General features: G+C 40.6%; 1 protein-coding gene across 1 annotated transcript in view; it reads left to right on the forward strand.

Moving 5' to 3' along the window:
- opcml (opioid binding protein/cell adhesion molecule-like) overlaps positions 1-18,301 on the forward strand; it is a 354,049-nt gene that overhangs the window by 207,447 nt on the left and 128,301 nt on the right. Inside the window, exon 3 of the mRNA XM_060908985.1 lies at positions 4,250-4,375. Within this exon, the coding sequence (XP_060764968.1) occupies positions 4,250-4,375 (126 nt within the window). The remainder of the gene's footprint in view (positions 1-4,249; positions 4,376-18,301) is intronic.

Below are 18,301 nucleotides of genomic sequence, written 5' to 3' on the forward strand. Positions count from 1 at the left end.
TCCCAGGTTTCTGCTTAGGAAAACAATTATCAAGATTTTTTCGACAGTACACTCTTTGTAAATGCATTTTTGTCCTAACTGGATGTATAGCTTCTCCATGCAATTATTGGGATACCTCTCTCTCATAACCAACTGCCAGGTATTGAAACAATAATGAATATGACTGACAGCATTGCAGACTTAAACATATTAATGCCAGTCAGACTCATAATCTGCTTACAATAGTGATCAGTTGAATAGCCTAATCCACAAAAGTCAAAGTCCCTCCCATGCCAGGACCTGGTCTTCCCAGGCAGTCTCCCATGCCAGTACTAACCAGGCCCTTTAAAGTGCACTGGGCAGCGCCGATCTCTGCTTTTATAGCCCTCGGCCTCTCACTTATACAGCTAGGTTTACAGTGGGTGGCTTGTCCTCTGATAACCGTGAGAGTTTGACTCCCCACTCACATCTGTATTGTAGCATGCCTTGCCAGATGGCAGTAGGTACCATTTTTATGATGGTTTTTGGTAGGACCCGACTGTGAGTAGAACTCGCGATCTCCTGATCGCAAGGCAGACACACTACCCACTAGGCCAGCTAATCCACAACAAGCATGTAATTTTATCTTTATTTTTGTAAATATTGTAAATAAATTGGAAGTATACATTTAAGTTTGCTCACTTTGAAAATGTGTTGTTAAGTTATAGGTCTATATACAGTAGCTTGTTGTTCACTTTCTTTACTGAAATCTAACTAGCTTAGCTAGCAGCATTTTGTCGACCTAATTTTGGATAGATTTTGGTCATTTGATGCTCTTACTTATGAGGAGAGACTGAGAATTAAACAGAAGGGAAGAACAACAGCCAAGATCAATTTTATTCAGAAGTCAGGGAGCAAAACCAGGTCCTTTCAGCTCTCTTGATACAGAGGAAAAGAAAAGGAAACTTTTTTTATCTTCCTCCTTGGTCTCATCTAGGACAGTGGCTACAATTGTTGTGAATATCATGAAATATTTCTGTATGGAAAAAAAAAAAACAAGAAGTCTCTGGATGTTGTGGGGCTGTCTTGGCTGACACGCCTCTGCAACATCGCGTGGCGGTCAGGGACAGTGCCTCTGGAGTGGCAGACTGGGGTGGTGGTCCCTCTTTTTAAGAAAGGGGACTGGAGAGTGTGTTCCAATTATAGGGGAATCACACTTCTCAGCCTCCCCAGGAAGGTTTACTCCAGGGTACTGGAGAGGAGAATTTGGCCAATAGTCGAACCTCGGATCCAGGAGGAACAATGCGGTTTTTGTCCTGGTTGCGGAACACTGGACCAGCTCTATACCCTTCATAGAGTGCTCGAGGGTTCATGGGAGTTTGCCCAACCAGTCCACATGTGCTTTGTGGATCTGGAGAAGACATTCAACCGTGTCCCTCGTGGTATTCTGTGGGGGGTGCTTCGGGAGTATGGGGTTCGGGGCTCTTTGCTAAGGGCTGTCTGGTCCCTGTATGAACTGAGCAGGAGTCTGGTTCGCATTGCCGGCAGTAAGTCAGACCTGTTCCCAGTGCATGTTGGACTCCGGCAGGGCTGCCCTTTTTCACCGGTCCTGTTCATAATTTTTATGGACAGAATTTCTAGGCACAGCCAGGGGCCGGAAGGAATCCTGTTTGGGAACCACAGGATTTCATCTCTGCTTTTTGCAGATGATGTTGTCCTGTTGGCTTCTTCAAACCAGGACCTTCAGCATGCACTGGGGCAGTTTGCAGTCGAGTGTGAAGCGGCTGGGATGAGAATCGGCACGTCCAAGTCCGAGGCCATGGTTCTCAACCGGAAAAGGGTGGCTTGCCCTCTCCAGGTTGGTGGAGAAGTCCTGCCTCAAGTGGAGGAGTTTAAGTATTTCGGGATCTTGTTCACGAGTGAGGAAAGGATAGAGCGTGAGATCGACAGGCGGATTGGTGCAGCCTCCGCAGTGATGCGGTCGCTTTACCGGTCCGTCGTGGTGAAGAAGGAGCTGAGCCAAAAGGCGAAGCTCTCGATTTACTGGTCGATCTACGTTCTGACTCTCACCTATGGTCATGAGCTTTGGGTAATGACCGAAAGAACAAGATCGCGGATACAAGCGGCCAAAAGGAGTTTCCTTCGCAGGGTGGCTGGGCACTGCCTTAGAGATGGGGTGAGAAGCACAGTCACTCGGGAGGAGCTCGGAATAGAGCCGCTGCTCCTCCACATCGAGAGGAATCAGCTGAGGTGGCTCGGGCATCTCTTTCGGATGCCTCCTGGACGCCTCCCTGGGGAAGTGTTCCAGGCATGTCCCCCCGGGAGGAGGCCCTGGGGAAGACCCAGGACACGCTGGAGGGACTATGTCTCTTGGCTGGCCTGGGAATGCCTCGGTATTCTTCCCGAGGAGCTGGCCGAGGTGTCTGGGGAAAGTGAAGTTTGGGCTTCCATGCTCAGACTGCTGCCTCCACAACCCGGATAAGCAGATGAAGACGAGACGAGAAAAAAAAAACACCCACTGTCTCTTTCTGAAGTACAGCTGAGCTTCCGGTATTTTAAAAACCACCACAACTGAACCTAATGGGATAACAGCAGTACTAATACTCTCCTCACTGTTTACTCTTTAATAAAAACTCATGTGTTGACACATTATTACACGTTACAAATGCAAGCACATTTTGCAGCTGCATCAAGTTGTGTCCTGCATTGCACTTCTATCATACGTTCATCTAGCCCAGAGTTTTCTCAACACAACTGTGTGCAGATTTAGTAGTTTTAATATTTACTTTTGCAACAAACCTAGATAACAGACTCCAGCATGAGAGTGCAGCAGCTAAATGATATCTTTCCAGGTTTCTAGCTGCCCGGTTGGCTGACTGAAAAGGAGGAGATGGGAGAGACAGGCAAGCTGTCATCATTGCATTTGCAGTCTAAGTTATGTAAACAGCATTCCCTACAGCGATATCGGATCACGTCAGTCAAGCAGTAGAAAAAGTAGGGCTGAATCATTTCTCTGCTGGAGTCAGAGCTACACAGAGACAAGGTTCAGACATGCTTCACCCAGTTGGTGGCATCAGTCCTGTTGTGGATTCGCGTGAAATGCTGGCTAATACAAATAAATCATCTGGCTGTCAGCACTCCTTAAATAAAAAGCCCTCCTTTTTGCTTTATCATTTAATACTACTTTTTATTATATACATTTACAATTTCTGTAACAGCGTACTGAGCATGCTTATTTTTTACCCCTAGACACATTTTATATGCATGAAACACGTTATATTAATGGTAGTTGATTTATTTATGGCAGCACGGTGATGTAGTGGTTAGCGCTGTCACCTCACAGCAAGAAGGTCCAGGTTCGAGCCCCGTGGCCGGCGAGGGCCTTTCTGTGCGGAGTTTGCATGTTCTCCCTGTGTCCGCGTGGGTTTCCTCCGGGTGCTCCGGTTTCCCCCACAGTCCAAAGACATGCAGGTTAGGTTACCTGGTGACTCTAAATTGACCATAGGTGTGAGTGTGAATGGTTGTCTGTGTCTATGTGTTGGCCCTGTGATGATCTGGCGACTTGTCCAGGGTGTACCCCGCCTTTCGCCCGTAGTCAGCTGGGATAGGCTCCAGCTTGCCTGCGACCCTGTAGAACAGGATAAAGCGGCTAGAGATAATGAGATGATATTAATATTAATAATATATATTATTATTCCCAAATTATAAAGTAGCACAATGAGGTCATTCTTCTAATGTGATTCAGTGCCATCTTATAATATTGATGAGCTGCTGCACAACTAAATCAAGCAAATACACACCCAGTACTCCTGAAAAATTTTTGGTTGTGAGATAGAAATTCTTGGTTGTTAACTGGGAGAAGTCTGTCCCTGGGGTTGGTCCTAGAATTCTCTGGCTACAGACTGGTGGAACTTTTGGATGGTAGTTTCTGTGTTCCATCACTCTGGCTTTTGAGTACACTAGGTTCTGCCTCTGTGGAGAATGGCTTTTAAGAACGCATCCCACAGGACTTGCTCAGTGTGCATATTGCTCATGTGGACTCAAACTGTCTTTGCTGGCTCCCTGTAGTACCAGAAAAGAATGAAGCTGATTTAGAGATTTTGCACATATGAAAAAAAGTAAAATAATAAAACAAGAATTACTGATGTATTTTTGGGACAACATTGCAGGATTCCATTGCGGCTAGGTTTCTGTAAATTTGGAAATTTTTGAACTGAAGAATCATTTATTTGTTTGTTTAGTTTGTTTCCTTTATTTTTTAAAACATTTTTATTTCTATTATGTGTTACAGTTCCAGCCAGGATTGTGAACATTTCAACAGACATAACGGTAAACGAGGGTAGTAATATCAGTCTCATGTGTCTGGCAATTGGACGACCTGAACCCAGTATTATATGGAAACATCACTCTGCTAGAGGTAAGAGTTCCTTCTCATTTTCACCAGCTAACTCTTCTAGCATTGTTCTCTCTTTCTGTACTTGGTCTGATTGTTTCAAATATCACAAACTGCAGCAAAATGTAGAGGTTGACTTTGCTAATAGCTGATATTGATCGTGTGCTTTTTACTGAATTATTGATGAGATGTTGACTCTCCAGCATAGCCATTGAGGCATGTACCAGTTCTGTTGAAATGAGACTTCATGCCACCCTGAAATATATAGGATTCTAGAAATGTTGTTGTTGTGGTGTTTTGTTTTTTTTTTGCTTTGCTTCAGGAACATAATTTCAGCAATGCAAGAAATTTCATCTTTGACTATCTGTTAAAAGCCCATAGTGTTTGCAATGTTCTTGCCAGCTTTATTTTCAAAACCGCACAATTTAGGGTGGTTGAAAATAGACGAATCACTGACTTTAATTGAAATGGGAACATGAAAATATGAAACCCTGAAACTTCAATCTTCTTCACAGTTATATTTTTTCTTACTTCCCCTCTGGAACAATCAATATCAGCTTTCTGACACTTCAAAACTATTTGCTTACCTACTCCCTGATCCAATAAGAAACCTTTTTACACTAATTTCACATTGGCCCCTTGCCCTAGGAGCCAATTAATGTTCTTATCAATACTTTTCCATTTCTGTTTCTCATAAAAGTTTAGCTGTTAAGCTGGCATGGGCATATTCAGTCAGTCAGTTTTTTTTTTTTTTTTTTGACTCCAAGAAGGCAAGAATGCATTTGAAGTCTTAGTATCACGACAGAGATACTATACTGATGTCTCAAATTGGAGGTCAGATATAAAGCATGATGTGTGTGTGTGTGTGTGTGTGTGTGTGTGTGAGTGAGAGAGAGAAAAAGAGAGCTCTTATCACGAAATTCATTATGACAAGGATGATAACAGGAACAAACGCAAGAACATTGTCATTCCCTACATTTCTGGTCTATCTGAGAAACTCAGGAGGATCTTCTACAAACACAACATTCCGGTACATTTCAGACCCAGTAACACCCTGAAGCAGAAACTGGTCCACCCTAAGGACAGAATACCCAGACACAAACAGGACAACGTAGTGTATGCAATTCAGTGCAGTGAGGATTGCACGGATTCGTATATTGGGGAGACAAAACAACCGCTATACAGGCGCTTGGCCCAACACAGGAGAGCCAGCTCCTCAGGCCAGGACTCGGCTGTCTACATTCATCTTAACAACAAAGGACACTCATTTCAGGATTGTAACGTACGCATTTTAGCCAGAGAGGATCGTTGGTATGAGCGAGGAGTTAAAGAAGCCATTTTTGTCAACCTGGAACGGCCATCACTGAACAGAGGTGGGGGTCTAAGACATCATTTGTCAACCATCTACAAGGCGGTCTTGGACACTCTTCCCAGATGGCTGGGTGTACGCCAGGACCAGCTGTTTTCGGTGACTCACAGGAGGACAGAGAGAGTCAGATTGCCATTGATCACCTTAACGGGCAATCCTTTAATCACCCTAATGACTCGCCGTTCACACCCAGCCTCCAGTGACCCACACCAACATGATGCCTCAATGACACTTTAGATGAGCTGGTCATCAGAATTCTGATTCTGATCCAGGAGAGGATAAATGTCTGATACTCCCTATTAGTCAGACAGAACTGAGGAAGCCTTTTGGACGAGAGGTGAAACGTTTTCAAGAATCTTCAAGCAAGTCCAGTTGCCCATTTCTACCACCCACAGTTTACTATAACCTGGATGATTGAGAATCTTCACAGACAGAATCTTCACAGAAATTCATTATCATACTCGTACACAGTTATTACAGAAAATTATACGTGAGGATATATGGGAGGGGGTGGTACGGTGGTGTAGTGGTTAGCGCTGCTGCCTCACAGCAAGAAGGTCCGGGTTCGAGCCCCGTGGCCGGCAAGGGCCTTTCTGTGCGGAGTTTGCATGTTCTCCCCGTGTCCGCGTGGGTTTCCTCCGGGTGCTCCGGTTTCCCCCACAGTCCAAAGACATGCAGGTTAGGTTAACTGGTGACTCTAAATTGACCATAGGTGTGAATGTGAGTGTGAATGGTTGTCTGTGTCTATGTGTCAGCCCTGTGATGACCTGGCAACTTATCCAGGGTGTACCCCACCTTTCGCCTGTAGTCAGCTGGGATAGGCTCCAGCTTGCCTGCGACCCTGTAGAACAGGATAAAGCGGCTAGAGATAATGAGATGAGATGAGATATATGGGAGGGTATATCTACTTTTTTTTTACATTAAATATACTGTAGATGTTAAATAAACAAGTTATACTAGCTCCCCCAGTATTAAATCAAAAATAAAATCTTGAAAATCGTAGACTTTTGCACCTTGCTGTCTTGTGCTATCCAGTAAACCCACCATTATTACGGTTTATCATTTTCATATCTGTCTGCTTTATTAAACTCCCGGGCAACCCATGCCACTTTTAATTTGCCCATTATTACCAAAAGGACATGTACCAGCAACATAAGCAGCCAAGACTGAGCTTTTCTGAATCAATCCTCTGCAAAAGCAATATACACACCGCACATGTCTGCACACTCGCTGTCCTTTAATGTCAGGGGCTGAGCGGAGATGGCTGTTATCTGGCCTGACATTTCTTTCAGCGTCTTAATGTAAGAAATGAGATGTGAGGATGTGTTTGTGCCTGCTGAAGACTCAGCTGCTGTATGAACTTGATGGCTTTTCTGGAATGACATTTATCAGGTGCTGCTTTTTCTTCCATCTTTGTTTCACGTCTTACAATTTGCTTCTTTGAATCAGGAAAACCTTCTAGATAAATTGAGGTGGAATTCTGTAGTCTGAAACGAGAACCCATTGTTGATGTGTCACAAAGAAAGACAAATGAAAGAACGAAGTTGTAGTGTTGGTTGACAGTGTTGGAACCATCAGGATAAAGCCCAAGGGCCAAACTGAGATCAGGGGTCAGTACAGTGATGGATGGTTGTGATATTAGATGTGAGAATCTCAAATCTGTCAAAATCAACATCTGTCTATTTTAAATCTAAAATCTTTCAAAAGCTAAATAATGAAACTATTAGTGCTGAGCAATATATTGTATCACTTGGTCTCACCGATGCCATAATTAGAATGATATGGGGCAAACTATTTTACACACACACACACACACACACACACACTAAGATAGACAGCTGCAGTCATGATTGAATTTTTTAAAAAGTTTTTTTCAAGTCTGTAATAATCTATTGGGATCATGCATTCATTGTTCCCCCTGAATACCAAACATGCTAAGGAGAAAAGTTGCAACCCTTTTGTTCAAATTAGAAAACAGTATACCAACAGTTCTGTTTTCTAATTTTGTGTAAATTGTACTTTTACTGCATAATGTGTACTTAGCCTAGTTCCAAACTATATTTCACGTATGCCTTCTCGATGAGTCAGACTGAAAAATATCAACCCAAATGAAAATCAAACGTAGGTGGCATTTCAGTGTGTGTAATCACCTGACATAACTGTCACTGATCGACTCCATAAATCTACAGTCTGAAGTAGAAAGTAGTCAGCCTTATGTCTTCATACTATTTTATGAACACTGATTGTGCTGTTGCGTTTGGTTCCATGACAGTCCAAAACAGCATTTTTAATAGCAAATTTTCTAATATAGATGGTAAAAATTAACCCATAAATTGATGCCTTTTTATATTTGAAAGACAGTGAGGCTTAACTCTGATTGCCCACTTATACCAGATGCCCCTGGGTCAGTAGCATGTAGGCATATGATTCATCCAGTTTATGATTCCATTCAGGTCATGATTCGATTTCCCCACAATATTAAAAAAAAAAGCAACATTTATTTTCCTATTCTTTATCAACTTAAACACTATTTAATTCTAGTAATTGATTAAATAAAAAAAATAAATAACTTTTTAAAGGTTGGAGTAAAATAAATAGCCTATTAACTAAAACATTATATTTAGTAAAAATAAAAAAGTCAATAATGAATAGGCCTTTTCATAATAAACATTTATGAACATTTCTACTACCTGCATTTGCTTATCTTTTCTTTAGCTTTCAGCAGTCTGTCAAAAGATAGCTCTGATTTCTTGTTAAATCTGTTTTTACTGTCAATTGCAGAGCAGCTCTTTCTCATTTCAGGTCTGTTTTTGTGTTTTTGCAGCATTAGAGCTGCGTTACTTCCGCCCAGGGTGATGTCACGTGCATTCTTTCATTGTTGCACATTATTGTGCCCTCTGCTGTCTAAACAGCACAATTACAGGTCGGAAAAACTAAGAGATTACGCAGCTTGATAATCACGGTTCACTTCTTTTTTTTTTGTTAATTTCATCAATTTGAATTATTATAAATTTGTACTGTGATTTATTGTTGTATATCATTCCATGTCTAGTATCAGTACATGCCTTGATAAAGTGATTATGCTATACTACTACTATACATTGGTTTATCAGAGCTAGTTTATTTATTTAGCCATATAACATTGAAAAATGTACGCTGATATGTGTGTAATGAAATATTTCACAAATATTGTGATTGACTGACATCACATCCAGGGGGTATTCCTGCCCCATTGCCAGTGGTTGCAGGATAGACTCCGGATCCACCGTGGCCCTGAGCAGGATACAGCACCTACTGAATGTGCATGAGTGAGAAGGTGTTTCACAAATATTTATTTCACCCTGGAATAATCTGGACTCATCAGACTGGACTGTACCCTCTGATGTTCAAAATAGTTCAGCCCTCACTGTAGTTTGTGCCACTATAGTCTGAATAAAACACCAAACTCTGAGGAACCTGAAAGCAAAAAAGAAAAAAGAAAAGCATTGCAATTCACTCATTCCAAAAGCCCTTCTCAGCCTTCTGACTCTGTACACATTTTTGATATTCTATGGTCACTCCTGTTAGTGTAAGAGGTTCAGGGCCACTAAATTGGCTGTAGCAGCAATTGATAGACAGTCAAATGGCACTGTAGTGTGACACAGCATTCAAGTAGCAACTCTGCCAGGCTGTTTTTCACCCAGAAAGCTTTGCATGCCATTTGCAGAAGCAGAGCTTTCAATGAGGACAATGCTACCTGCTACTGCTTTGGTAAATATGAAGAACTCTGTGTGTGTGTGTGTGTGTGTGTGTGTGTGTTCTCACAAGTAGTACCACAGTGCATTGTGCATGCACACTGATAATTGAATTAGACAGATCTATAGTCTTTGAGAAATACAATGAAAATTTCCGTTTTCAAGTGACCAGCTGTCGTCGTTTGTGCATCACTTCTTTATGCAGAGCATATGGCACAAGGCTGGATCTGTCCCCTGCAATTGACATTGCACCATTTGGCACTTTAGAAAACTGGAGCATTTTTACTCTTGCTCAGTTTCCGAAGAGCTACTGGCTGCTTCCACCTGTTTAAAGGCTTTAGATCTAAAGAACTGCATAAACCCGTACTCAGTCTCCCACCCGGAACACTCCACACTCTTTAAGAACTCTTAATGCTCTAATGCTGAGTGCAGACCAGAGCTGGAAATAATCAGCGGTGTCCCAGTTTTTCAGCCTTTCTCCAAGAAAAAAAAACCCTTCTGATTCCATTTGCTGGAAACTTAGAGGGAACACAACCTTAGAGGAAAAGTTCAGCCTGAAATGCATTAAATACAACCCCAAATCAGAAAAAAAGTTTGGACAGTATGGAAAAATGCAAATAATAACAAAAATCAGTGATTTCTAAATTTACTTTGACTTGTATTTCATTACAGGCATTATCATATGACCCATATGGACCTGTTCGCGTGCTCTTAATTAAACCATTGGGAAAAGCCATATGACTGGGCAGATACAGATTTTTGAATCCAGTCCGGAAAAAGTCGTATGCGGCCCTGGATCCTTTTCCCTCACTTCAGCCATTTTCATTTTGTTTATCTTACTGTTGTTGTTGTCAAGGTAGAGTTGAATACTTCACAAAAAGGAAGACAAAGTGTCAGGTTTGTAGTCTAAATTTCCTTTTTTCTTTGCTTGTATATAGAAACTACGTACATAGCAAGCTGTCTAGCTCCTTAGAGGGGATGACTGTTATGACTCTTTCCTCCTTAACTTCAGCAACAAATCTTTTGAAAATGTTCCTGTCATACTTAGTTGTTTTTTTTATTATTTTTTTTTTTACAGTGTTTTCTTGTTCTTGTATAAACAAGTGAATTTCTTCACTTGAAATTACCTTTTTCCATTTTCTTTGACAATTTTTGCTTGTTCAATTAGGTCTGTGTCTGATAAATATTCTGGATAATAAAATTCACTTTAGGGGCGGCACGGTGGTGTAGTGGTTAGCGCTGTCGCCTCATAGCAAGAAGGTCCGGGTTCGAGCCCTGTGGCCGGCGAGGGCCTTTCTGTGTGGAGTTTGCATGTTCTCCCCGTGTCCGTGTGGGTTTCCTCCGAGTGCTCCGGTTTCCCCCACAGTCCAAAGACATGCAGGTTAGGTTAACTGGTGACTCTAAATTGACCGTAGGTGTGAGTATGAATGGTTGTCTGTGTCTATGTGTCAGCCTTGTGATGACCTGGCGACTTGTCCAGGGTGTACCCCGCCTTTCACCTGTAGTCAGCTGGGATAGGCTCCAGCTTGCCTGCGACTCTGCAGAACAGGATAAAGCGGCTAGAGATAATGAGATGAGATGAAAATTAATTTTCACTGTGCTCAGTTGTGTATTTTTCAAAGTATTTGTGTATGTTGGTTAAAAAAGGTCATATGACAAAATGCTTATTGACTGAGTTAGGTCAGGCCAGACAGGAAAATATTTGGCTCTTGATCATTTGTACAGACCTCACTGCACTCAGTCCGTACGGCATGACCTTGAGCCAAATATTTTCCCGTCCGGCCCTTCAACTCAGTCAGTGAGTACATAGTATGAATCCAAGATATTTCATGTTTTGTCTGGTCAACTTCATTTAATTTGTTAAAATTTCAGGCCTGCAACACGTTCCAAAAAAGTTGTGAAGGGGGCAATTTAGGACTAGTAATGAGGTAAAACAATTAAACAATTATGTGATTTGAAACAGGTGATGTCAACAGGTGATTGTAATCATGATTTGTAATCAGACAAAACATGAAACATCTTGGGTACATACTGTATTGTCTGCAAAGTACATTTAGAAATCACTGCTTTCTTTTTTTATTTGCATTTTCCATACCTTCCCAACTTTTTCTGATTTGGGCTTATACAAATAGGGCTGTGAGAGAAACCCACAACCTTCAATTAACTCACAATCTCCTACTTTGTTTTATTTAGTTATTTTGTGATGTAATATTTAGAATATCGCTCCAACAATCCAAACGGATTTTGTTACTGGGAGTCAGATACAAATACACCTATTTTAGTTTTTCTCACTATTCTGACATGCTGTACTCAGCATTACAAATCTGCAATAAACATTTCCTCCTCCATTTACCTATACTAAACAAACTACTTCTACATACTATTCTCATCCATTATTAAGTTCTACCATTAGCCAGTTAGTGTTTGAATTTTAAAAACCTCTTGTGGTTCTCATGGAACTTTCCTCTGGTTTTTAGTCCTTGAGATTAATTAGGTAAGTGCTGAAAATACATTCATATCAGTAAATGATGTAATGGTTGAGATAAATACAGCCAGTATACCATATAGCTACAAGCGCATTCCTGCCACAGTACATCCTCACACCCTGTCATTTAACATGTTATTAGCTTTGATAATATTTAAAGCAAGGACACATACCCCATGAAATGACCTGGCTTTAGCTAACCTATCTATGAGAGGGATAATTTACATCTCTCAGCAGCTATCCCAAAATTACACAAAGGTGCATGTATATATACATTTATTCTATCCACATTCACTGGATATGAGCAGTCACGAAACAAAAGAGAAAAACAAAATGGCAGAGCATGTTGCTGAACCAACCAATGACGAAATAAAAACTCTACTTGAAAACAAAGCCCCCAAAATTATCAAGTATTAAAAAGAAGCAGATATAGCTAAAAGAATATAGTCCCCCCCATATCACCTGTTCCATCCTGCCCAGTCAGTGGAGGTGTAATGCACCTTTAAGTTGGTTTGCCAACTGCCAAAAAACCCTGAAGAAGAAGAAAGCCCCCCAAAATACAAAAAAGCAACAAAATATGGAATAAAAGTATTTGATGGCAAGACATAGTATCTTTTTTTCAAGAATTATTATCACATTTTTCACATATCTTTTTTTCAAGAATTATTATCACATTTTTCACAAATTGCTAGTCATTGCGCCGATTTGTTTACATTCTAAGCGTAAATGATTTTGTCAGACGTTTTGTATAAAGTTTTTGTGGCTACTGCCTCATAGAGGCTGTAGCCACTACCGGTATGTCATCCTGTCATAAGAATGTAAGAATGAGTGTAACAATCGTGCACTGCGCATGCGCATGCAGGTGTTCCTATTAAAATGGCTGGTGAGTGTATACAATTCGGCTCACTATTCGAAATAAATGGACTAGACTAAAGACATCGCTTTCAGACCTGTTTATGCTTATTACCAAGGGAAAGTGAGTTCCTATTTTAAAATATACTCCAGCTTGTCCCCCTTTCCTCACATTCTTTGGCCAGTGGGTCCCGTGTGTGATGTAGATGTGATACACTTCTGAGTTGTTACAGGAAGTTGTCGAAAAGAATATTGAGACCACTGAGCTCTAGCACCGGGCCTTTTTCCGGAAAATAAGAATATCGATCATGGCGACAGTGTGTGTATATCAGCCTCAGTTCGGAGGTTTCAGTTTCGGAAACTGTAAGAGATAAGAGTAGAATAATATAAAGTACAGACACTTGGTATATTTTACTTCTGTGATTTTTAAATTGTTCATTTTTGGTTTACGCTTTATTTTTGTGGGTACTGCCTCACAGAGTAAATATACAGTTGTGGTCAGAAGTTTACATACAGTGACATGAATGCCATCTTGGATATGAATGTCATGGCAATATTTGGGCTTTCAATGATTTCTCTGGACTGTTCTTTTTCTGTAGCAGAATGATTGTACAAAAAACAACTAAAATTCAGTGCACAATTTTCTTTGGGTTTTCTGAAATCAACACAGGGTCAAAAGTATACATACAGGGTCAAAATTTACATACAGCACACCTAATATTTGGGTAAAATGTCTCTTCGCAAGATTCACCTTGACCAAACATTTTTGTTGACCATGAACAAGCCTCTGGCAGAATTCTGGTTGGATATTTCATGACTCTTCATGGTAGAATTGGTAGAGTTCTTTTTTTTTTTCTAAACCTTTACCATTAAGTTAATTCATGTGCTGCAAATCACTGATGATGTCATTTATGTCATGCCGTGTAGCTTGGCGGGGGTATAAAAATGCTTTCAGTATGCTTTAACTAGGTGTTACGTTTAGCGATATCAGCACTCATTTCGTCCTTATTGATCATTTGATCACCGTTCTAGATAACTGTCAGTAATTGACACCTAAGCTGGGTTAGTTAAGTCTTTGTTTTATGGTGTTAACTTGATTGCTTATTGTTTGTCTCATCTCATTATCTCTAGCCGCTTTATCCTGTTCTACACGGTCGCAGGCAAGCTGGAGCCTATCCCAGCTGACTATGGGCGAAAGGCGGGGTAAACCCTGGACAAGTCACCAGATTCACCATAGGTGTGAATGTGAGTGTGAATGGTTGTCTGTGTCTATGTGTCAGCCCTGTGATGACCTGGTGACTTATTGTTTGTCTCTGGTGGGAAAAGGAGTGCATGGCTCAGTGATTTTTTTTTTTTAAAGATTCCAACTCATTGTCAGTAAAGGCAGGGGGACACGGACTTAATTCATTATATGTGAAAGTCTGTCATAAAAATTCATTATAATGAGGTTGCAGTGTATCTGGATTTGCATCAAAATCTAAATCAATTGTTTCTTGGCCTATGACATTTCCTCAAAATTTCTTCAAAATCTGTTCACTACATTTTGAGTTACACTGGGAACAGTCAAACAAATAAACACATGGAGACAAAAGAAAACATAACCTCCTCCAACAAAGTTGTTGAAGGTAATACAATGTTCAGATGTTACAGGAGTCCTAAATTCAACACTTGGGGTCACAGAGACTGGCCATTGTCCACAAAGTTTAGGAACCCCTTTATTAACATGACAGTTGAAGCTTTGGAAGCTGATCAGTTTACATAGAATATACAGATAAAGAGGTGAGAGAGCTGCACAGATTAAATGACTAAAACACTGCTGCATCACTCTCTTTACATAGAGATTAGGAGTAATTCCTACTGTGGACTGTTGAACGTTATGGGTAAAAAACAGACCAACATGATGAAATAAGTTTAAATAGGAAGGAAATCAATTCAAAATATCATTATTCATGGTATGGACACCACTGAAGATCACTTATTAATTATAATGATTGATATGCAAGTTTGTCGGCCCTGTGATGACCTGGCGACTTGTCCAGGGTGTACCCCGCCTTTCGCCCGTAGTCAGCTGGGATAGGCTCCAGCTTGCCTGCGACCCTGCAGTTTAAGAGATACATTAGAGTGAGCCGGTTTAGTGCAATACCTTAACAGCCTGGGAGGCTACAAGACTGGGAAAGTTTTAATTGGATTAAGATATGTCAATTTCAAAGCACAGTGAATGAAAAATTATTTGAAAGTGTCTTTTATGATATTCTATGCTGCTAGAAGCATATGGTACGGTATGTGTGTGTTTTTATGATTAGACCTGTGTGTTTATTACTTTAGGTTCTCACAGAAGCCAAACCAATGCTTATTATAGGATCTAATGCTTTTTTTTTTAAAGGAAATGGTTGACTGATACCACCATTTTGTTACCACTGTAGGCTTGAGTAGTGTAATAGTAGAAATGAGACATATTTGTAGAAATTTTCAAATACTGGTTCTACAGAACCATTTGTCAATCATGTCAACATTTAGCAGTTGTTAGATGGGACTGGTTAGAATTTATGGCAGTTTTCTAAAAAAAAAAACAAGACGTCTCAGTGACAGAACATTTTTACCTTGTAGTTAACTAGCCAAGTTACACCTTACACTGCTGTGTTACTGAAAATATTTACATTAGTTAAGTAAATTACCAAGCTAGCTAGCTTTTTTGTTTAACAATGCTCTGTTTAAGGGTAGGTCATAATAAACTGTGATTGGATTAACAAGCTTGAAAATAGCAATAAAATCAGCTAGCATTATACCTCACCATTTCCATAAAAAGCACATAATATTATTTGGTCTTCTGAGATTTATAGCGGAGCTCCCCACATGAAAAAGTGCATAGAGTGAAGCTTCATACTTAAGAGGATATGGTAATGCATCAACCTGATTTTTGATGGCTTTTGCGACTGTACAGCATCCGTCCATACGTATGAACGATGAGCATGTACCAATGTAAGGAACCCAATCGTAAGTGCAAGGCAACGTATCTCTTAAACACTTGACCACCAGAGAACAAAATTTGTATCTTTATTTACATAAGATAGATGGGGTTTTATCCAGCACTTATTATTAACTTGCTTTTCAAAAAAAAATAATGTGGGACTATTTACTAACACATTTTGCACTCATTGGGAGCTCTGATATATACACACAATTACATAGACTTGCAGTCCAGAAAACTGAAAATTCTGTGACATGACTGACAGTTTGGCTGTCTTTCCCATAATAGACTGGGAAGTTTCAGGTCAGATGTTCACCCCCCCAAGTATCAATCCTGTTATATATAAATAAGAAAAAGAGACTGTGCCTCAGTGGCCATGTCAAATAATCCATGCTGAAAGAAGCAGCTTTGGGTGGGGTTACACTGTGGCCTCAGCCATGCTTCCTGATAGCCACACAATGATGGTGAGAAAAATAAGAAGACCGCCAAAGAAGAAATAGAGGTCAAGGGGAGAGATTAACTTACACGCTATGCCAGTGTTCCTCAGTGTGGTGTCAGGGCCCAGTCCTTCTCCTCAGAGAGGCCAACGTGTACTCAAACATCCTGACTGATGCAGTTTTGTTATCAGACATCATAAATCACCACCAAATGCTTGCAAATCAGGCACAACTCCGATATCATTAACAGCAGAATAGCAGAGAGGCTGCGGCAGAGGGTTTGTAGCAGAGTTGTGGCTCTGCAGTTAAACCTCATTTTGCCTGACATGATTAGCTCTCGGAGGGCTTTTCTCTTTGGCAGCCCCCCATGACGCTGGTGGAAAAGGCCTCAGCTTGGAACTGCTTGACATACCACTTCAAGAGACTTCATTACAACTTAATAACGTGTCTTCAAAAACTGCTCCTTTACGTCCGGCTCTGATTAATCCTTAAACGGGCTTAATTCATCATCCTCTTGTAATGTGAATTTAAAATAATCACTGCAACTTTTCACTTTTTTGAAGATATTGCTTAGGATAATAACAATTGTATCATGTGCTGAATTTTGTCCTGCAGAATGTTGGCTGTGTTTGGGCATCTTACCTTTAATTCCTAATCCACTGAAATTTAACTTGTTCTATTGCAACAAGCTGAAAACTCTCAAGCACTGTAGGCAATTCAGGCCTCCTCTCACATAATTTGTACATTTCCTACAGTTGCCTGGCATCATTATAAGAAGAAAGAGAGACGAGTAAGGGGCTGTTTACTTTAATAAAGCACAGCTCCTTATAGACAATACATGTGACTGGATGCTTCCTCTGAGGGCCGTATTACCTGCATTTACACGGGAAAAAAATGCACAGTGCCTCAAAATGGATAACAAATGCTGCCATATTGTATTTCTAGGCTCTTTTGACATCATGCTTCTTATGGTAATAGTATTTTGTTTTGCTCTGAGAGCGGCTTTGGTGCATGTGAACTATGAATTTATTCATTACAAATATATCTTGTCCTCTATCTGTGCTGTTCTCAAAAAATAGTAATAATAATAAAAAAAATCAGATAACACATAACATCGATAATAAATAATTTATTGGGTTTTTGGGGCAAGTGTGTGGAAATCAATGGTTGCTGATTTGAGAAAGGTGATTTAAGAAGAACAGAAGGTGCTGCTTTCAAATAATGCTGAAATAGAGGACAGACGTGGAAACATCTGTGGTTATCACTGGCCTCGTTAATAATGCAGATGCTCTCTGAGGAGCTGAGAGCTGGGGCCTGCAGCGAGGCATCTGACTGTTGATCCTCCAAGTTTATGTCTGTATACACGATGAAATCCTCCAGTAATAGTCATCCACCTCTATTTCTTTCTGCAGTTATGTGGATGGAACCTAGGAATCATGTTAAGGGTTTCTTAGGCTACATCCACACGACAACGGCAACGAGATTTTTTTTTTTAAATATTGCATCCACATGGGCAACGGATCAGTAAAATATCAGGTTCATATGGCAACGCAACGCTTGCTGAAAACGATGCAATACACATGCCACACCTCTACGTGCGCTGTAAGACGGTCCCATCGGAGACACCAGAACAATAGAAGTAGACGCATGCGCATAAACCCCTTCTTCTGTAGCATCAACCACATAAAGTTTTGATTATTAGTCAGTAGCGTAAAATAGTATCTATTGTCTAAGACACTTATTTATATTTCATATTAAAACATCTATGTAAATTAATACATAGAAAGCTTGGCCAGGCGCTGAACGTTCTTCTGCCTTCACTTTAAGAGAAATTCAGGGCGAGCATGAGCCTAGGTTCTTCCCTGTCACTGTCACACGCGCACACCTTCTCACTCCCTGTCCTATGGTTATAGTCCCTTTAAATCATGTGCTCGTTTTTTGAATGGAGACGCGGAAAGAGGAATGAATGGGGGTAGATGGAGAGAGAGAGGAATGAACGGGGGTAGATGGAAGCCGGTACGCCAACATTCTGAGATCCTCCAGAATTCTTTAATGGTCCAGAATAAATTGAATGCTACACGTTGATGGATTACTTTGTTCTTCTA

This window comes from Neoarius graeffei, chromosome 25 (assembly GCF_027579695.1).
Source record: "Neoarius graeffei isolate fNeoGra1 chromosome 25, fNeoGra1.pri, whole genome shotgun sequence".
Classification (NCBI taxonomy): Eukaryota; Metazoa; Chordata; class Actinopteri; order Siluriformes; family Ariidae; genus Neoarius; species Neoarius graeffei.